The sequence below is a fragment of the Balaenoptera ricei genome, chromosome 3 (genome assembly GCF_028023285.1).
Source record: "Balaenoptera ricei isolate mBalRic1 chromosome 3, mBalRic1.hap2, whole genome shotgun sequence".
Classification (NCBI taxonomy): domain Eukaryota; kingdom Metazoa; phylum Chordata; class Mammalia; order Artiodactyla; family Balaenopteridae; genus Balaenoptera; species Balaenoptera ricei.
In genome coordinates this window covers 162,622,670-162,642,929 of record NC_082641.1, presented here as the reverse complement: position 1 = coordinate 162,642,929, position 20,260 = coordinate 162,622,670, and the positions used below count along the sequence as shown (strand labels likewise).

General features: G+C 55.2%; 2 protein-coding genes across 5 annotated transcripts in view; one reads left to right on the top strand and one right to left on the bottom strand.

Annotated features, from left to right (window-relative positions):
• Nucleotides 1-321: 321 nt before the first annotated feature.
• On the top strand, nucleotides 322-17,269 carry HK3 (hexokinase 3). Of its 4 annotated transcripts, XM_059919666.1 has the most exons (19): nucleotides 322-394; nucleotides 3,217-3,338; nucleotides 7,103-7,265; nucleotides 7,475-7,629; nucleotides 7,713-7,832; nucleotides 7,923-8,018; nucleotides 8,935-9,034; nucleotides 9,114-9,297; nucleotides 9,789-9,944; nucleotides 10,096-10,329; nucleotides 10,683-10,978; nucleotides 11,090-11,229; nucleotides 11,308-11,427; nucleotides 13,771-13,866; nucleotides 14,036-14,135; nucleotides 16,008-16,191; nucleotides 16,311-16,466; nucleotides 16,626-16,859; nucleotides 16,947-17,269. In XM_059919666.1, exons 2-19 carry the CDS (start codon nucleotides 3,243-3,245, stop codon nucleotides 17,089-17,091), a joined length of 2,775 nt encoding a protein of 924 aa, XP_059775649.1. In that variant the 5' UTR covers nucleotides 322-394; nucleotides 3,217-3,242; the 3' UTR covers nucleotides 17,092-17,269. The 4 variants fall into 4 exon arrangements, with proteins under 4 accessions (XP_059775649.1, XP_059775651.1, XP_059775648.1 ...); XM_059919668.1 differs by lacking the exon at nucleotides 3,217-3,338 and having other exon boundaries at nucleotides 323-394; XM_059919665.1 differs by lacking the exon at nucleotides 322-394 and having other exon boundaries at nucleotides 3,047-3,338.
• Nucleotides 17,270-18,232: 963 nt separating this feature from the next.
• UNC5A (unc-5 netrin receptor A) overlaps nucleotides 18,233-20,260 on the bottom strand; it is a 68,183-nt gene continuing 66,155 nt past the window's right edge. Inside the window, exons 11-15 of the mRNA XM_059919664.1 lie at nucleotides 19,970-20,203; nucleotides 19,691-19,840; nucleotides 19,443-19,607; nucleotides 18,634-18,812; nucleotides 18,233-18,398 (exon numbers count right to left, since the gene is read on the bottom strand). Of these exons, the coding sequence (XP_059775647.1) occupies nucleotides 18,233-18,398; nucleotides 18,634-18,812; nucleotides 19,443-19,607; nucleotides 19,691-19,840; nucleotides 19,970-20,203 (894 nt within the window). The remainder of the gene's footprint in view (nucleotides 18,399-18,633; nucleotides 18,813-19,442; nucleotides 19,608-19,690; nucleotides 19,841-19,969; nucleotides 20,204-20,260) is intronic.

Below are 20,260 nucleotides of genomic sequence, written 5' to 3'. Positions count from 1 at the left end.
ACTACATATTTCCCAGGCTGTGTTCTTCTAGCTCCTTTCCAGGGGTGAACCACTGTGGACTCTGAGTGTTTGTAAAATGGATGGAGCTCCCAGCATTGCAGAGGGGATATCCTGAGCTCCTTGACCCAACTCAGGACTCCCAACTTCCTGTGGCGATCTTGGTTAAGTTTGCACCATGGCCCTGCCTAAACTGGCCTCCTCTTAGGGCAGACTCAGAGGGGAGTGCACCTTCCTGAATTAGCTGGTGTCTAGTGAGAGGGTGGAGCTTGGTGACATTATAAGTCAGATTACTCGTGAGTTTCACTTTTGAGTGCAAAGCAGTTCAGTGGGACGTCTCATATTGAGAGAGAAGAGCCCAGGTCTGAGGAGAGTGACCAACTGCTGCTTCTACCAGGTAAGATTCTCCTCTAATTCCTGCCTGCCTCAGCTCTAGCCCCTTCCTTACCCTCATCTCTCCTGCTTAGTCCATCCTGGATGAGTGGAGGCTGGAAAGACTAAGCTGGTTGGTCCTCGATAGTGGTTCCTATCCTCGGCAGAGGTCCTGGGATACCTTTCAGAAGGAAGGCTCGTTCCATGTAGCTGATTCAGCTGAATTGAGCCAAGAGGGCCACAGTTATTCAAACATGTGTAGACCCTGGGCTGGGTTCTGGGAATCTAGTGATATGGGAGACATGTCCCTCCCCACAGGAACTCTTAGCTGGAAGAGACAGAAATGAATATTTACTGGGAGTGTAAATACTGGGGTTACTTGGGGGAAGCTTCACAGTCTCTGGTATGTAGAAGTGCTGAATAAATGTTGAATAGAAGAAGAAATGAATAAGAGCGAATGAATGAGTGATTGAGCTAGCTGGGCCTCGATAGGAGAGTGAGATCTCACCATGTGTGTAGCCCTAGGCCCTTCCCAAAGGTAATTGCCTCAGTTACCCCATTTTATCCTCAAAACAGACCTCTAACATATATGGAACATATATTTGACAGATTTGACAGAAACTGAGTGTAGGTATATGTGACTTTGGGGAGATTTTTTGGAAACTGATTTCTTGGTTCTCTGAATAAGAACTCCCCACCTCTCAATTTTTCAAAGCTGTACTAGTACCTACCTATGCCAAGCCCTGTGCTGGGCATTGAAGAAGCAGAGATGACTCAGCAATTCCAGGGAAGGCTGTGAATGAAGGCTGAACAGCAGGAGACAAGATGAAGCTCATAGTCAATGTGGCTGGAATATGAAGGGGAGTAGCAAGAGAGGAAGCTTGGGTTGAGGACAGTGTGAGGGGGTTGCAAAGTCACAAAGCGTTTGGGACTTTTTTTTTCTGCAGTAGAAGTCATCACAGTGTGACGGCTTACTTCCCATTGTGGGGAATGACGTGATAAAACCTATTTTTGCACAGTCACTCTGGTAACATGTTTGGTGTGGGTAAGGTGGCGAGATGGACACATGGGAGCACGAATATCAATTAGGAGGCTGTTGGAATAATCAGATGGGTGGAAGGTCTAGGACAGTGGCTGGGGGAACTGGGAGGTGGAGACACACAGGAGCTCTTTCTGCTCTCAGCTCTTTCAGCCTGAGAACTTATTGCGTAGGGGAAGTGAGGGTCAGGGATGTATAGCGGCAAGATGAATGCCTCCAGCCAAGGTGAAGGACAAGAGAAGAATTTCGTGGGGAAAAGTGAAGGAGGAAATGAATGTGGCTTTGACCGTTGAGTTTGAGGAACCTTCTCCAGCATCCAGAAATGCTAACAGACCATTGGAATTTGGGATTTGGCTCAGGACGGGGGTAGATTTGGGAACCTTCACACAGGTTTTAATCAAACCTTGGGGATGAGTGAGATAAAGAGGGAGTGTGGAGAAGAAGACTATGGCCAGAAACTTGGGAGCCCCATTGTTTAAGAGGAGAGGAGCGAAGGAGTTATTGACGAAGACTATGAGAGACTCAGGAAGGAGGCCCAGGGAAGACTGACTGTCGCAGCCAAGGGAGAAGAGAATTTTGCAGTGAAGAGAATTCTCATGGCTTTGCATCCCTGAGAGAGGGTGAAAGCATGGGAACTGAAGAAAAGGCTGGTATTGGGCAGTCAGGAGATCATAGGTGACCATGGGGAGGGCAAATTCATGGACATGAGGGGAGTGGCAGGTGGGGAGGGGTTGCAGAGGTGGGAAGGTAGCTTTCCTGAAGTTTTGCTGTTAAAGGAGGAGAGGTGGAATAATTCAGTAGCCAGATGCCTTCTGCCCATCTTGGGCCCTCCACTGCATTTCCCTTTTCTTCCACCCCTGCAGGGCACCTGAATCATTGAAGGCTCCTTTGGAAACTTCCTGGTCCCCATTTTATTTACATGTAGATGAAAATAAAGTAGGCCTTGAGATGGAGAGACCTGGTGTGGCTGCTCTGTGAGGAACTGCATCCTCAACTGTGAGCACAGGGCTCTTTCAGCTCAGCATCACCCCGCCTTCCAAAACTCACCCTGACGTTTATGTTGCACATTACAGTTCCCAAAGCATTTTCCCTGTTGTTACTCTATTTAATTCTGATGACAACCTTGTGAAGGTAGATATTATCTTCTCCTTTTTTACAGATGAAGAAACTGAAATGCAAAGAAATCATAAATGATTTGCCCAAAGTCATGGCATTAGTGGAACCCCTTTCTGAAGCACAGATCCACCCCTGTCCACTTCTCTCTTCAGCATGAAATTTACACACCTTAACTTGGCATGAAGGTGCCAAGCCAGCCTGCTTGCTTCTCCAGCAGGTCTTTGGCCCCTCCTTACCTCACACCCTTTGCTCCAAACCTTTAGCACATCCCTGAACTCCCAAGTACAGCAGCAAGTCCATCTCTGTCACTGCCTGTGTCAGTCATACTGTGATTATTGGTAAAGCTGTGAGGTCCCTGAGGGTGTGGCCTAGGTCTGCTTCGTCTGTACCCTAGCATGTGGCACATTAGGCATTAGGGACTGATAAATGTGAATAAATGACAGAATGAATGAATGGCATTGGGATTAGAAATCAGCCTTCCCAATGCTCTTTTGTTGTACATGCTCTGGAAAATGAGGGCTTTCTGGTTGTTTACTAAAGGATTTTGATGGTCAGAGATTCTGAGCTCTGCCCACATCTTCCTTCCTGGTTCCATTCAGAAGGAAGAAAGTTAAGGGTCTGCATCACAGCCTCCGAGGTTCATCACAACCTGTGGAGTACGTGGTTCACCCGGGAACCCTTTTCCCCCATAGGAGGTCACCCCCCACCGTGGAACCACATGGACTCCATTGGGTCTCTAGGGTTGCAGCAACAGGAAGAAGCCCCCAGCTGCCCCCAAGAAGGCTTGCCCTGCCCCTCAAACAGCTCTGAGCTGGTAAGTTCAGTACTGGGTTCCTGTCTCGTGCCTATTCAAGGCTGTCAAGAGCAGGAGCAGCAGAAGATGCCATGCGGCCACTGGCTCACACCCATGCAGCCCTTTCCTGTTTACTGAGCCTTTCACGTCTGATCTAGTAGCTTTCTCCTTCAAGGCTCCACACCACTGCAGGGTGGGGGTTATCTCCTCATTTTACAGCCGAGGAAGGGGGCTTAGAGAGGTGACGTACCTTGAGTTTAAGGCACGACAGGAGCTTGAGCTGAGGTGTTTCATCTCCAAAGTCTAGAAAGGACCCTCCAGGGTTTTTCTTGTAGAAAGCTGTGTTCTTAAAGCCCTTCCTTCTCCCACTTCTCAAGTCATTCCTGCACATCTTTCACCCCTCAACACGGCCACTGAAGTCAGGCACACAGAGAGGATTTCAGTGCTGAACTCAACTTGGAGGTTGTGCAGCAAGGTTATTGTGCCTCAGGTTAGCTCAGAGTGAGTTTCTCTTTTTTCTGTCATCTTGACCAAGATTTAGAAGCCCTTGTCTACCACACCCTCTAGCAGGAAACACTTGGGTAAGTCAATTCATATCTCTTCGTCTCTGTTTCCTCATCAGTGAAATGGAGGAAAATAAAGTCTAATCCTCCCACTCCTGGAGGATTAAGTGAGCTAATGGAGATACAGGACCTGCACAGAGGAGGCATCCATGAAAGGGTTCTTGAATTGTTCCCTGCAGTTTCTTTAGTTTTCCAGCCCATTCTGAAACCTGCTTGATTTGGCTTGTTGCCCAAACTAGAGGGGCGTCACCCCTCACTGCACTTCATGCTCCCACTTTACCCTTGTCCAACGTCTGCTCCAGACCCTGTAAACATTTCTTCTGTGCACAACCCCTAGCTGGGCCACAGAAGGGTGCAATGACTGTGCCGCGGTGCCTGCCCTGCCAGGGCTTGCTATAGGGCCTGCCACCATCACCTCTTTCACTTTACGCCACTCTCTCGAGACTCTGGCGCTGGTCCCACACCCACCCTGCTGGCTCTATTGCACACACCTGCAGTTTAAAGACAATTCTCTTCAGCTTTGGGGGAACTTCACATGGATGCCAAATTTCCTGTGGCCTTGGGCCCCCACTCAGCACTGCAGGCTTCTACCTCAGCTCCCCTTCCCATGATGCTCTAAGAACCACGTGTGGTCGGAGCCCAGTCCCATCTGAGTCCCTTCCTGGTGCCTTCTGCCAGGACTCTTTTTGTCACCAGAGGGGACATGGAGTCAGGATCCCCAGGCTGGTTTTACCTTGTGCTCTGAGGAAAGGGAACCCATGTCCTATAGGGCAGCCACTGTCTCACCCCTTCACATCTACTGTCTTCTCAGTCCTCACAACATCTCTAAGAAGTGGGTGCTATTTTTGTTCCTGCTTGACAGAGGAGAAAACCTGCTCAGAGAGATGAGGTGGGCCCTGACTGTCCGACACAGCAAGTTGGTCAAAGGATCCAGCATTGAAGCCACATCGAATCCACCCTCTCTCTAATGCTTTGCTCCTCACTCTCCTGGCTGAGGTCTCTCCCCACTCTTCTTGGGGGAGGTTGAGGCGAGACTCCAGTAGCTTCTCCTGGCTGCTGTGCGCCCACCAGCGTCAGCCAGCGAAGTCCTCCTGTGTTTCTTGAGGCTTCTGCCATCTCCTAGTCACTCCTCTTGCACCTCTCACTGCAGCCAGGAGGAAAAGGAAGAAAAACATCAATCTACCCAAGCCATTGACTTCTCCATAACTCTGCTGTTGTCATTAAGCAATAATAAAACACCCCTCACATCTGAACAGCACTTTACACTTTCACATACATTATCCCCTTTCTTATGCCACCACAACCACTTAGTCAACAAATCCTGAGAGCCAGCCACTCCTTGTGGCCCTGAGATACAACCATGAACAAGACATGGCTCCTGGGTGCTTTTGAGTATTGTTATTCTCTTGTAAGTCTTACCATGTCAGAGAGAAGTTTAACTTGCCCAGGGCCACATAGCCAGGAAGTGGCAGGGCAAGGACTCAGATGTAAGTTTTCTCATCCCACGTCCTATGGGGTTTCTTTGCTGCAAACTTCATCAGCTTTGGGTTCTTTTCAGGTGTTTTTATTAGTTTTTATAAGGCTTCGCATTTATGTGGAAACATCTCTGCAGTCAGATCTGGGTTCAAGTCCCACTCTGCCCCTTAATAGCTGCTTGGATTAGGAAGATGACTATACCTCTCTGAGCCTCAGTTTCCTCATTTGTGACTCAGGAATAGCTCCTCCTAGCATGCATGGCTACTGGAAGCAGTAATGTGAATATGGAACTGAACATCTGGACTCCAGTTGGGATCATTTGCCTCCTTAGGGATCTGTTTCCCATTCTCTTCCTAAAGCAGGGGTGGGACTCAGTTGCCCCCATCTCCCTCAGTTGGCAGCCTCTCCTCCCTGGCTCTCTCTGCCTCCTTATCCAGGTGCCTAAGTGGTACTTTACAGATATGGGCCCAGTGTGGGGTAGCGGGTCGTAGGAATGGAATTCCTATGAGACAGGCAGTGGGGACCTGGGAAAGGCTAAGACTGGGAGAATGGAGTCGGGGGCTGAGACCCTCCGACAAACCCAGGGAGGCTGCTGAGGCCTCTTTGAAGGACAGGCCAGAGGGTTGTCCCAGGGAGGTTTCCACACAGAAGTGAGATACTGGAGCTTTTCTTAAGCTCCCCCAACTCAAGCTTCTGCTGGAAAAGAACCTGGTGTCCCATCCTCTGCTTTCCCTGTCTGCCCGCCACTCCCTTCACTCTGATCTGCTCCTGGCCAGCCTTCCCCAAAATCCATCCCCTTGCTCTGAAGAAAAACCCTTTGTGCTCTTCCCCCATATCTTCAAATGGCTCATTCCCTTCCTTCATTTAGGTCACCTCCACAGGGAGACCTTCCCTGACCAATATCCAAAAATACCTCTTCCTCCCCTGGTCACTCCTGAACTTCTATTTCTGCCTTTCTTTTCTACCAGTACTACCAGAACCACATTACATGTTTCTGTGCTTATTTTCTGCCCCCTACACTAGAATTGAGTTCCACAAGAGCAGACTCAGCTGGCTGTGCAGTGTATGGTGCTTAGAATAGTTCTGGGTACATATTAGGGGCTCAGTCAATGTCTGTGTGAAGGGTGGCCAACTGTGGGAGGATTGTCCTCCACGGTGTGGCCCCCAAACTCTCCTGGCTGGGCTTGCTCGGGCTCCAGAGTGGAGTGTGTCGGAATAGGGAAGCCCCTGAACCTGAAGTTCATCCACACGTTTGTTCATTCATTTGCTCATCTAACAACAATTCACTGAGCAGCTCGGCTCTGGGTCCTGGGGAACCAGAGCAAATCACTGGTGGGGTGACAGGGGAGAGGTCTTGCCAGCCCTGAATTCAAAGAAGTAGAGGGGGTTGGAGGGAGCTGAAAGGATCCACAAGGGAATGGAGCAGGAGGAAGTGGGTGGGTCTTCCCACCAGAAAGGAGCTTTCTGAGGGTGCAGGAGCTGGTGTAGGCTGTGAGCAGCAAGAAAGCCACAGTGTGTGAAGAGGCGAGGAGTGGGGCTGGGCAGGTGCCTGGGAGCACAGCAAGGCTCACAGTGGGCTCAAGCAGGGCTCAGGCCAGCCCCTGGGGAAGCTGAGGGAGGGGTGCTGGTCTGGGCTAGGGAAGGGAGGTATGAACTGGGCCAGGCTGGCCTCTGTCCTGGTTGGAGTGGGGGAACTTCGCTAGGCCAACAGGGCTCCTGCCCAGATGTCGGCCTGTTTCTCCTCAGGTACAGGAATGCCTGCAGCAGTTCAAGGTGACAGGGGCACAGCTGCGGCAGATCCAAACCAGCCTCCTGGACTCCATGGAGCAAGCCCTTAAGGGGCAGGCCAGCCCTGCCCCTGCTGTCCGGATGCTGCCCACATATGTGGGGTCTACCCCACATGGCACTGGTGGGTTGTATAGACTAACATGGGTGGCCAGGACTGGTAAGAGGGTTCTGATCTGGGGGAGGGGGGAGTTCCTCACCCCTTTCTCCATCTCTAAGGTCCCCATCTCTAAGGTCCCTTGATGAGACTTCACAGGCCTTGGGAATGTTTCTGGGAAGAAGAGGGCTTGGTCTCACCAGCTGCGTGCCTTTCTGTGACCTGCTTTCCCACAGAGCAAGGAGACTTCGTGGTGCTGGAGCTGGGAGCCACAGGGGCCTCACTGCGTGTTCTGTGGGTGACCCTGATGGGCACTGAGGGGCACAAGATGGAGCCCCGAAGCCAGGAGTTTGTGATCCCCCAAGAGGTGATGCTGGGTCCTGGTCAGCAGGTGAGCACTCACTGCACAGGCTCTGGGCCCGGGGGCAGCTGGGGCTCCAGTGGGCAGAGCTAAGCCCCCAACCCACCCCACAGCTCTTTGACTTTGCCGCCCGCTGCCTATCTGAGTTCCTGGATGCGCTCCCCGTGGGCAATCAGGGTCTGCAGCTTGGGTTCAGCTTCTCCTTCCCTTGTCACCAGACAGGGCTGGACAAGGTGAGACAGGGTGGCTACAGGGACAGTGGGTGGAGGGGCTGCAGCCCCATGAAGGTCGTTGGAGGACTGACCTGAATTTTCTGCCTCCAGAGCACCCTCATTTCCTGGACCAAAGGTTTTAGGTGCAGTGGTGTGGAAGGCCAGGATGTGGTCCAGTTGCTACGAGACGCCATCCAGAGGCAGGGAGTGAGTAGAGGCAGGGGAGCAGGGAGGGAGGCCCACGTGGCCTGGGCCTGGGCCTGGGCCTGGGCCCAGCACATGTAGGCTGTGCCTATGCTTCTGGGAGGGCCTTCTTTCCTTTCCTGTTTATACCCTTTCTTTATCCATGTAACCTTTGGGTAAATGCCGCTACCATTCTCATTTTATAGGTAAGGAGACTGAAGCTAAGAAAGGTCAAATAAACGTTCAGGACTGTAGGGGGAAACAAAGATGAAAAGACTTGACCCTGTCCTCAGGGACCTCACAAGTCTAGTGGGAAAACATTCCAATAAAAGATTGTCTCTGTTGAGGATGTGGTTCCGATGACTGTGGGAGCACAGGGAAAGGTGTACTACGACTTGAGCAGAGACTTGAAGGAGAAGTTTGCCAGGTGCATAAGCTGGGGCTGGGGAGGAAGGTCTAATTTCAGAGAAGGGCATATTCAAAAGTCTGGATGCCTGAGAAAGGCCGCTCTGGATCTGTGCGGACTAACCACCGCGGTGCTGTGTGAGTAGCTGGAAGTCAGGGCTGAGAGGAGCAGGCTTGGGGAGCCAGGCCAGGACCAGGGTGAGCAAGCGAGGTGTCTACAGCGCAGCCTTCAAGGTGACATGTTTGCTCACCCTTGTCCTGGTCCTGTGGGGAGCACTGGTGTTCTGGAAGTGATGGCTGAGGCTGAGAGCACCTGAGACCTCCAGGGCCTGAGCTGGGAGCAGAGGAGCCAAGGGGCAGGGGTGGGATGGGAGGAAAATCCTCTATAGGTTGGGAAGGCCTAGAGCATATGTGACGCAAATGTGTGGGGCATGCGGACACACATTTCAGGGACTCTGTGTGTCTCCATCAAAGCCAGGGCCCCAGCCCTGCCCATCCCCCAGGTTCCCTGACCTCTGTCCTCTCTGTTGTCCAGACCTACAGCATCGATGTGGTTGCCGTGGTGAATGACACAGTGGGCACCATGATGGGCTGCGAGCCAGGGGTTGGGCCATGTGAAGTTGGGCTGGTTGTAGGTGAGCCACAGGCATTTGTGATGGTGGATGGAGGGCCTGGAGGCCTGGTGGACAGGTCCTGATGGGGTGTCCCTGCCAGACACTGGCACCAATGCGTGTTACATGGAAGAGGCACGGCATGTGGCAGTGCTAGACGAGGACCGGGGCCGAGTCTGCATCAGCGTCGAGTGGGGCTCCTTCAGTGATGATGGGGCCCTGGGGCCAGTGCTGACCATCTTCGACCGCACCCTGGACCACGAGTCCCTGAATCTGGGTGCCCAGAGGTGGCCTAACCTTCTGCTCTAGTCCCTGTCACTGCTTTGTTCCCCTCCCGCTCTGTTGTCCCTGTACTCCAGCCCTTAGGCCCCTCCCTCTCGTTTGCTCCTAGGCTCTCCGGGTTGCATCCTGGGGGGCCCTGGCCAGGCTCAAAGAAGGAATGAGTTCTAGAACGAAGAGTTTTTAATTCTTGGCCCTCCCTTATTCCTGACTCTGGCCAGTCCTGGCAGGGGTTGGGGGTTGGGAGTAGCCAAGCAAAGAGTCTCCTACCCTCCTTGGGTCCTTCCACCCTCCAGGAGTCCCCATGAACCTAATCTAAGCCAGAGGGGGCAGTGGGGTCTGGGTAAACACCCAACTGTCTCCTAGGAGGCCATTTGCTTCTGGACCCTTCAGCAGGGACCGCAAAGCAAATGACCCCTCTTTGGGAGTTCTTGGAGGTGGGGCCAGGTGGGCTGAGGGCTTAGGAAAGGCTCTGTCCAGCCACCCTTCCTGCCTGTAGGTTTGAGAAGATGATTGGGGGCCTGTACCTGGGTGAGCTGGTGCGGCTGGTGCTGGCTCACCTGGCCCGGTGCGGTGTCCTCTTTGGCGGCTACACCTCCCCTGCCCTGCTAAGGCAAGGCGGCATCCTCCTGGAACATGTGGCTGAGATGGAGGAGTGAGTGCGGGAGGCGAGTGGGCTGCGACAGAGGGGTTCTTGACTTGGGAATGGGGAGGATGCTCTTTCCCTGAGGTAGCCATGGAGCTTTGGTGGGGGCAGGGAGCTTTGGGGCTACTTCAGCCCCAAAGTAGCACCCTGTCCCCGCCAGTCCCTCTGCTGGGGCAGCCCGTGTGCACGCTATCCTGCAGGACTTGGGCCTGAACCCGAGGGCCTCAGATGCCGAGTTCGTGCAGCACATATGTGCGGCTGTGTGCACGCGGGCTGCCCAGCTCTGTGCAGCTGCCCTGGCTGCCGTCCTCTCCCGTCTCCAGCACAGCCGGGAGCAGCAGACACTTCAGATCGCTGTGGCCACTGGAGGCCGAGTGTTTGAGCGACACCCCAGGTATTGGGAATACAGATGATCCTGTGTTAGCAGGTAGCAGGAACAAGTGTGTGTTTGTGATACACACCCAGAGGGCACTCTGGTACCACTGGTGCAAGCCTATGGATATGAATGGCACCCAAGCAAAGTGAGGACAGACAGGGGCTGGGGAGGCCAGAAGAGGTCAGAGGAGAGAAAGAGGCTTCTCTTGGGTGTGCAAGGGAGGGTGTCACTGGGGGCACTGGGCGGATGGTTGGTGCATAGATGGGTTTAGAATTGAATTGATTTGAAGTGAGGGAGCCCAGGGCTTCTGCAAGCCCTGGGGGTCAGGGCCAGGTGCCAAGCCAGGGTGCACCTGATGTGTGTCTGTGTAGGTTCCTCAGCATCCTTCAGGAGACAGTGAGGCTCCTGGCCCCCGAATGTGATGTCTCCTTCATACCCTCTGTGGACGGGGGTGGCCAGGGTGTGGCAATGGTGACTGCTGTGGCTGCCCGCCTGGCTGCCCACCGGTGCCTGCTGGAGGAGACCCTGGCACCATTCCGGTTGACCCGTGAGCAGCTGGCAGCAGTGCAGGCACAGATGCGAGAGGCCATGGCCAAGGGACTCCAGGGGGAAGCCTCCTCCCTCCGCATGCTGCCCACTTACGTCCGGGCCACGCCTGATGGCAGTGGTAAGGACTTGGCCTGAATGTGGGGCTGGGACATGGACTTCTGGGGGTCACAGCATGTGTGGGGATGGAGCTTCCAGCTCTGACCTGGCACTGAGGGTCTCTGCCCCACAGAGCGTGGGGACTTCCTGGCCCTGGACCTGGGGGGCACCAACTTCCGGGTCCTCCTGGTGCGTGTGGCCACTGGAGGTGTGCAAATCACCAGCCAGGTCTACTCCATCCCGGAATGCGTGGCCCAGGGCTCTGGACAGCAGGTACCCACAACCTGGAGCTGATGTCAGGGGGCGGGAAAGGGCCAAGTGGCCCGCTCCCTGACTTGCTCCACCCCTCAGCTCTTTGACCACATTGTGGACTGCATCGTGGACTTCCAGCAGCAGCAGGGCCTGAGTGGGCAGAGCCTCCCCCTGGGTTTCACCTTCTCCTTCCCGTGTAGGCAGGTCGGCCTGGACCAGGTGAGAGAGGGAGGGCTGGGGGAAGCCGTCCTCAGGGGGCTTTCCACCAACATACTCTTCTTGGAGTGGGCAGGAGGCCTGGAGAGGGCTTCCTAGGCTAGGGAGAGGGCTGGGTGGAGGCACTGCAGGGCTGGGCCTGCACCCAGCCTCAGTTTCCCCAGATGTGATGTGCCCAGGTGGATGGGATGCGGTGAAATGGCCTGGAATCCAGGGCCATGAAAAGGCGTGGGATGGAGAAGGACATGGTTACCCCTGGGGGCTGCCAGTGGGCAGGAGAGTGGAGCCAGCATTAGGTCTGAGCACTTGGGAGCAGTGCAGGCCAAGGTTGGGACTGACTGGAGGACACACCGGCTGTCTCACCCACAGCACTGTTGTAATGCCAAGGGTATCTGCAGGGAGCAGAGTTTGTTCTGTCTCTCAAAGGGGCTTGTGGTTGCATGGTTCCTTTGCCCTCTCTCCTATTCCCAGCCTTGCTGGTATCCTTCTCAGGGCCTGGTTGGGGTTGGCAGAGGGGCAGGCACAGGTCTAGACACAACACCCACTCAGCACACACCTCTGCATCCTTCATCAGGAATGCTATACTTTTCATGCACACACCTAAGGCCTGCCATGGAGATGGCTCCTCCCAGACCTCCGATCCAAGCTCCCAGGAATCTCCTCCTCAACACCCCCAACTTCTGCTGAAAAGCTCCTGTGATGAGGAGCTTGCTGGCCCTGAAGGTGCCGACCAGGTTCTTCCATACCTGTGGTCTCTGGGAAGCTCTGCCTCCTCTACTCCAACCAGCCTTCCTATCGTTTTCGCCTACCCTCTGCTCCTGCTCTGACCTCTCAGATACGGGCCTCTGTGCTCTGCTTTCCTTTGGATCATGCAGTCAGCAGTGTCTCTTTGCTCATCTGCTCCCTCCAGCCTGAGTTATTCTGGCACCTTTTGATTATTCCTTGTAAGGTGTGAGAAGCAGGTGGGACTCTGTGCAAAATCAGGCATGCAGGAAACACGGTCCTATTAACAGAATTTAATTTCTATGTTGAGCCCACATTCTTTTCAGGAGTGAAAACTTAATGGTAATCAATTCAGGGACCCCCCTTATCCAGGTAGGGGCCCCTCCTTTGCTGTATAGAATGTGCAGACAAGCTGGGACGTGGGGGAAACGTCCAGGCCCCAGCCATTTGGACTCTGCCTCTTGCTCTCTTGGGTCTTGACAACTCCCTTGATACCTTACCTTCCTCTCCGTGGAGAAGGAGGGCGAGGCTGCCTCTGTTCTCAGATTATCCAAATCCCTTCTGTTTCCTCCCCTTCCCCACAGGGGCATGGCCAGGGTGGAGGGCCTAGGACTTTCTCAGGAAGCCATCCGGAACCTGGCTCTAACTCCTGCCCACCTCACCTTTCCCAAACCAGGGGGTCTTTCTCTCATCTGGGAGTGGGGAAACTTTGCTGTTACTCATGATCTGGCTCCCGCTCTCATTCACTCTCACTCTCTCTGGTTTCTGTTTTTGAGACAATGAGCACAGAATACTCCATCTTGTGGTTTTATGGGGAAAGGAATAAAAGGAAATATTACTGGGGAAATGTCAGTTAATATGTCTAAAATCTCCTGCCCCAAAGATTCCCAGACCTGCTCTCCATGCGTCTACTTTGGGCAGAGCAGTCATTTTCTCCTAATGGTGGGTGGAATAGTTCCCCTGCCCCCTCCCTCAGAGGAAGCACAATAAGAAAAGAACAGCTAGGCCGCCATTACTAAGTTCACAATTTAAGGCCAGTTTCTCACAGTAAATTGTCTTGTCCCCTCCTGTCCTGCCCTGGTGTCTGGTTTCTGGCTTTTCCATTCATCCTTCACTTGTATCTGGAACATGCATGTGAATCTCCCATTGACACGGCTCCGTCCCAACTCTGAGAATTCCTTCCTTTCAAGTGACTCTTGCTAGCTCTTTCTGTTAGAGCAGACTCTGCTGTCATTTGGACCTCTGAGCCTTCTCTGTCCTTCCCTTTCTCACACACAGCACTCATTTTACCAGATCTGTTCATTCCTAACCCAATTACAAAGGGCCATTCCTTCTGGGCAGATGTCTTAAAATGGCCAGACCCTCAAACTATCTGAGCATTCTGGCACTAAAAGTAGAAGACGTAGGTTGGATGGTTATTAATAGGTTTCTTCACACTGGAATCCTCCTGGGGAATTGGGAGGGGGCAGAGGGCAAGGTCCTTAATCGTATGACAGAGTAGACACAGAATCCTACCTGGGGAGGGAATCATATCCTGCATTCTGATGGGATGCAGGCTTTGGAGAGGCAAAGTGAGATTCCAAGGGACCTCTAGCTTCCTGCTTCCTCTTTGTCCCACCCCAGGGCATCCTCCTGAACTGGACAAAGGGTTTCAATGCATCTGACTGTGAGGGCCAAGATGTTGTGTGTCTGCTGCGGGAAGCCATCGGGCGCCGACAGGTAAGTAGCCTGCCTGCAGGGGTGCTTTGGTGCAACAGGCCTTGAACGGAGCAAAGGGTCTCCCGCTGCCTGATGTGGGGGGCCCTCTGTAGTAGAGACCTCTGGGTCCAGTGCTAGTTGCTGTGACGACCACGTTGCCCAGCAACTAGCAGCATCCTTTTGTGTGCAGGCAGTGGAACTGAACGTGGTTGCCATTGTCAATGACACGGTGGGGACCATGATGTCCTGTGGCTACGAGGACCCCCATTGCGAGGTCGGCCTCATCGTCGGTGAGGAGGGCCCTGCTCTTTTGTGCCCCTACTGCCTGTTGCTAATTTACTGCCTCCTGTTGATTCGGACATTCCCCTGGCCTTGGGGATGTGGCATCATTCCTACCTGACTCAGTGGGGCCCTGGAACACTCTATTGGGCTGAGGGTCTGGAGCTTCAGTGTCTAGCCCAGCTTAGCTACTGACTCACAGTTATTTAAGCTCTCTGAACCTCAGTTTGCCCATCTGTTAAATGAATGTGAGCTTTGGAGTCATACAGATTTGGGTGGAAATACTAGCTCTGCCACTTCCACTGGTATGACCTTGGGCAAATCACCAGAGCCTCAGTTTCCTCATCTCTAAGGTGGAGATCATAATAATGTCTGTCTTAAGGGGTTATAAGGATGAAATGGGAGGGGACAAAGTGTAGCATTATGCCTGGCTCATGGCCTACAGAGTATTTGGAATTGGGTGGGACCCCAGTGATGGGGGTGTGTGCAGAGAATGAGTTGAGATGGTTCTTTGAATAGTCCAAGATTCTAAGTCCCTTTTTTTTTTTTTAATATTTATTTATTTATTTGGCTGCACTGGGTCTTAGCTGTGGCACGTGGGATCTTTAGTTGCGGCACACGGGATCTTTTTAGTTGCAGCATGAGGGATCTTAGTTGTGGCATGCAGGATCTAGTTCCCTGATCAGGGATCGAACCCGGGCCCCCTGCATTGGGAGCGCGGAGTCTTAACCACTGGACCGCCAGGGAAGTCCCCAAGATTCTAAGTTTTTATTAAGCACCTTTCCTGTGGCCAGTTGGGGGCTGGATGAAGGGACAGGAAGACACATAAAGAAGGGGAAAATATCTGCCTTCTCGGAACTGACTGTTTAGTGAGGGTTGAATCCAGAAGAGCATGTGGCCATCAGAGGGAGCTGAATCTGACTAAATGCCAGGGCAACAAGCCAAGATCAGAAAGGAAGGGGTCCCAACATGAGTGAGACTTGAAAAGAAAGCCTTTGAAAAAGGAATTTGGCTAGATGGGGGAGGAGGGATCCCATAGCTCCTTGGACATCCGTCTCTTAGAGCAGGAGGTATGTGGCAGCCTCAAAGGAGACTGGGAGCTTCTTGAACATAGTGTCTGGCACCGGGAGGTGCTCGAGAGAGGCAGGCCCAGATTGCTGTGTGAATAAACAACAGGATGGATTAATTCCAGGGTCCAACACACCTGCTTAGAGCTGATCGTGTGTTGGGGAGAAGAAGGAAAAGCCTTTACCCAGGGTATGCCTTCTGTCTAAGCTTCTTGGCTTCAAGGTCAAATCCAAATGTCACTTCCTCTCTGTAGCTTTTCCTGACTTTCTAGGCAGGAAGACTCACCTGTGCTTGGGTGTTCCATGATGCTTTTCTTTGCACTTCTATTTGGGCACACACAGGAAGTATCAGAGTTGGCTGCTCATTGCCCAGCCTCTGGCCACTGTGGAGCTCCTTGTGTCTCATTTTTATGTCCCCGGTTCCTGGCCCAGCACCTGCTGATTTGACTAAAGACCTGGAAGGCCAGTCCAGGAAGGCTTGGGCCTCTCACCTGTGTGACAGCGGGGGCTGTCACACATCTCTCAGGGGAATGATGTGAATGACGGGCATTTTGGGAGCACCCTGGGGTAGCATGGGAGATGTGCTGATGGTGGTGCTGGTAGGGGAAGTAGTGGAGGCCCGGGGGGCTTGATGGTGGCAGGGTCTGAAAAAGGGATGCGAGGAAGGAAGGAGGACCAGGCCCTGGGCAGGCCAATGAGCATGGGGAGATGGAGAGGTAGGAAATGAGCCCAGATTTTGCTATCTCGGTGGGAAGGGCTCAGAGGGATCTTGTCTGCATCAGTAAATGGCTCCCACCCCATCTGGCCTCTCTGAAGGAACTGGCACCAATGCCTGCTACATGGAGGAGCTCCAGAATGTGGCAAGTGTGGCTGGGGACTCAGGCCACATGTGCATCAACATGGAGTGGGGTGCCTTTGGGGATGATGGCTCTCTCAGCATGCTCAGTACCCGTTTTGATGCAAGTGTGGACCAGGCATCCATCAACCCTGGCAAGCAGAGGTGAGGGTTGGGCTGGGCAGGTGTGACTGGTGGTGGCTGGCACTAGTGATGTGGCTGGTGGCTGGTGGTGGCACGGGGCTGGGGCCTCCTGCCCTGTGTGCACACACACTTTCATGCAGGTTTGAGAAGATGATCAGTGGCATGTACCTGGGGGAGATCGTCCGCCACACCCTCTTGCATTTGACCAGCCTTGGAGTTCTCTTCCGGGGCCAGCAGACCCAGTGCCTTCAGACCAGGGACATCTTCAAGACCAAGTTTCTCTCTGAGATTGAAAGGTGCTGAGGCCTGCATTATCTCCTTCCACCTCCCAAAGGACTCTATCATTGGGTGGAATGCTGGTTGGAGGGAGGTGCACCAGAGGACGGAAAAGCCATGAGAGGGGGGCGCTCATGCAGGATCCTGCCTCTCTGTGCTCTATTCCCTCCTGTCTCCAGTGACACCCTGGCCCTGAGGCAGGTCCGAGCCATCCTGGAGGATCTGGGGCTGTCCCTGACCTCAGATGATGCCCTGATGGTCCTGGAGGTGTGCCAGGCCGTGTCCCAGAGGGCCGCCCAGCTTTGTGGGGCAGGTGTGGCTGCCGTGGTGGAGAAGATCCGTGAGAACCGGGGCCTGGAAGAGCTGACTGTGTCTGTGGGGGTGGATGGAACCCTCTACAAGTTGCACCCTCAGTGAGTCTGGGTGCCGGGCTGGGCAGGGAGGCATGGCCAGGTGGGGCCCGGCTGACCTGGCCTCACCTCGGCCTCTCCCCCTCACAGCTTCTCCAGCCTGGTGGCAGCCACAGTGCGGGAGCTGGCCCCTCGCTGTGTGGTCACCTTCCTGCAATCAGAGGACGGGTCCGGCAAAGGTGCAGCCCTGGTCACCGCTGTTGCCTGCCGCCTTGCCCAGATGACCTGTGTCTGAAGAAGTCTCCAGCAACCAGCTTTGTTGGACCAGGGCTGGGACCCCATCTGTCCCCCAGCCAGGTCCAGACACCCAGGACTTCCAAAACAGCCGTGTATGACCCCTCCATGGCCAATGGCCTGGACCCCTAGCTCTCCCCGAGAGAAGTAGCACTTGGGTTAGCAATATATATATATAATTTATTTACATTCACGTCCGCTAAAATCCCTACGCGCCCTGGCGGCCGGGCAAGGCTGTGTACATAAGGCCAAGTGTAAGTGCACGAATGCACTTAAAACAGAGTCAGGGCACAAGCTTCACATGACAGGCCCCGCACGGGGGCACCGGCCAGCCCCAGGAACGGGCACGCCACGGCACGCACACTCGCCATTGTCCAGCCCGGGACTCCCGTTGCATATTCACACGCCCCGTCGGGCAGGGCTCCTCGTGGCTGGGGGCAGGGGGGGGATCGGGGAGGAGGAGCCGTTGGGTGTCCCTGGGTGGGTGGGAGAAGGGCAGCATGTGAGAGGCAGATGTGGACTGACACTGGGCGTGAGAGAGGTGAGCAGCCTCCAGGTGTACAGCATGAGATGCATGTGTGGGGGGATGCATGTGACAGGAGCACACGGGACATGCATGGGCACATGCCCGTGTGGTAGTTGTGTGCCTGAATCCAGGGGCCGCCCCCTGTTCAGCTGTGGCCCTCAGTCCCACAGGCTTGGAGCCAGGCCCCTCAGATGTGCCCCTACCCAGCAGGCACAGAAATGTTTGCATAAGGTCCAGCTCAGGCAGGAGCTCCGGGGGCCACGTCCCGAGCCCATCGTGCGCATGTATGCCTGTGTGTATGCGGCCCCCTGGCTGGGGCAGGAGGAGAGGTAGCATCACACGCACATACACACACACAGATGGGCTGCGCCCAGCCCGGGACCCAGGCACTGTCCACCCTGGGCCCCGGGCAGAGTCGGAGCAGGTGGCAGTGCCAGCCCGGCCAGGCAGGCCATGGAGGGGAAGGAGTGCGGGCAGGGTCTGAAGGGCCAGTGTTAGGGGACAGCGTCTGCCAGGAGGGGGCCTGTCCACGCGGCTCTCCCCGGTGGTGGCTTCTGCCTGTCCCTGGCGGGTGCCAAAGCTGGTGAGAGTGTAGGCTTTGTGGGCCTCGCCGGCCTCAGCATTCGGCCTCTGACACTGTGAAGAGGCCAGCATCTGGCTGGCCAAGTCCGGCCACTGCTGCAGCCAGCTGGCTGAGGTTGCCGTTGGGGAAGTGCCGTGCCTCCCACAGGTTGAGGATCATGGCTGTGGGGCTGGGCTTGGAGGCAAAGAAGCTGAGATGGCTGCAGAAGGGAGGGGAGCCCATCAGTGGCCTGGCTTCCCTCAGGCTGCTGCCTCTACCCTCCTAGACCACCCAAGGACAGGGCCTCCCCTCACTCAGCCAAAGGGATGCCCCAGCTGCTGGTGACTGGGGCACAGGCCCCAGAGTGTGTCTTGTCCACCCGCCCCCCATTCCTCTCCACCCAGGCTGGACTGCAGGTGGCCTTCACAGCCCCTCCCTGCCCATCTCCCACCCACCTGTCCAGGTGGAGTTTCTGGGCCAGAGTCCGCCAGTCGGCACCACGGCTACAGGGTGGGTCTAGGCTGGTAATGATCTTCTGCCGAATGAGGAAGGGGATCTTGAAGGCACTGGGGCCCACTAGGGCTGGGACCCCCCCTTCACTCTCCAGGGCCAGCAGCTCAGCGAATCTCGTGTCCTGGGAGTGGGGAGGGGTGGAGGTACCCATTAGAACTTGCCCAGACCAGCCCACTGCTACCCCACCCCGGGGGAATGCGTGGACCACCTCAGGGCATGGGGACAGCGTGGGCACTGTTGCTTCCCGGTGGGCCAGGGCCCTGCTCACTGGAGCATTGAGGTGCAGTGACCTGCCCACAGTCACACAGCCAGTGAGCAGAGGAGCCTTCTGACCTCATTCTCCTTCCCACCCCATCACTCCTCCCTAGGTCACCTCTGCCACCCTCTGCTGACCAGCAGAACTCTGCTGATCACTGAGAACTCACTGCTGTCCTCTCACTGCCTCTGTCCTCCACACTCAGTTCCCTCATTGCTGCCTGTCTAACTCTTACTCATCCTTCCAGGCCCAGTAAAAGTCCCTCCTCAGGGAAGTCCTCTGAGGCCCCCAGGCCAGCTCCATCTCCCCCTTCCCTCCCTGCTGCTCCCACCTCCTCCTCCCCAAGTCCAACAACATCTGTCTGCATCTGTCTACGTGTGCATCTGCACCTCCCTCCCTGGGAGACTTGGAGGGAGCTGCCAAGCGGTTTCTAGGAGGTGGGCTTGGTGGCAGTGTAGGCCCAGTGGGGGAGCACGTCATGGCAGTGCTGCCCACCTTGGTGATGTTGAAGTTGATGTTGAAGCTCTGCCCGTCGCCCTCCACCTGCCATACCCACACCTTGCAGGCCAGGTCGCTGGTGCTGGGGCTGATGCGCTCCAAGGTGAAGGTACAGTGCAGGTACTGCTGTGTGCCATTCCAGATGTGATAAAAGGGGATCTCCTGGGGGTGGGGGGTGACAGAGAGGCGGCATCAGGTGTGCCCAGCTCACGTGTGCCCAGCTCCAAGCACCTTGAGCGCCGCACCTGGTAGCTGACAAGGAGCTTGCTCTTCCACAGGGAGCTGGGCACGTCATGGATGGACAGGCGCAGGTTGTGGTAACTGTCCTTGAAGTGCAGGATGCGAGGCTCCTGGATCAGCTGTCCTCCCAGCTGCTTCTCCAGCTGCACCACCTCCTGCAGTGCCCCAGGTGTCAGCCAGGCCTGGGGGCTGGGAGCGCCCCTCTCTACTGCCCCCTCCCTAGGGCCAGGGGTGGTCAGCCGTCAGAGCCGGCCTCCCTGTGGCAGGGTGGGGCTGGAAGGTACCTTGAGTGCATCGTGGGTGTCATGCAGGCAGTAGACTCGGATGTTGTACTCGAGGGAGGTGCAGGCCACGGGGGCAAACAGAAGCAGCTTGAGGCGCTTGGCCGCGGCCACGCTGAGAGCCTCTCCCACCAGGGCGAATCTGCCCAACTGCTCCGTGAAGACATAGCAGGCGCCGGCCTCCAGCTGGCAGTAGTAGAGGTGGGAGGGTGCCTCCTCGCCGAGGTGCAGCACGTCCTGCAGGCAGGGCCCGGTGGGTCAGCTCGCAGCCAACCACAGCTCTGAAGAGCGGCC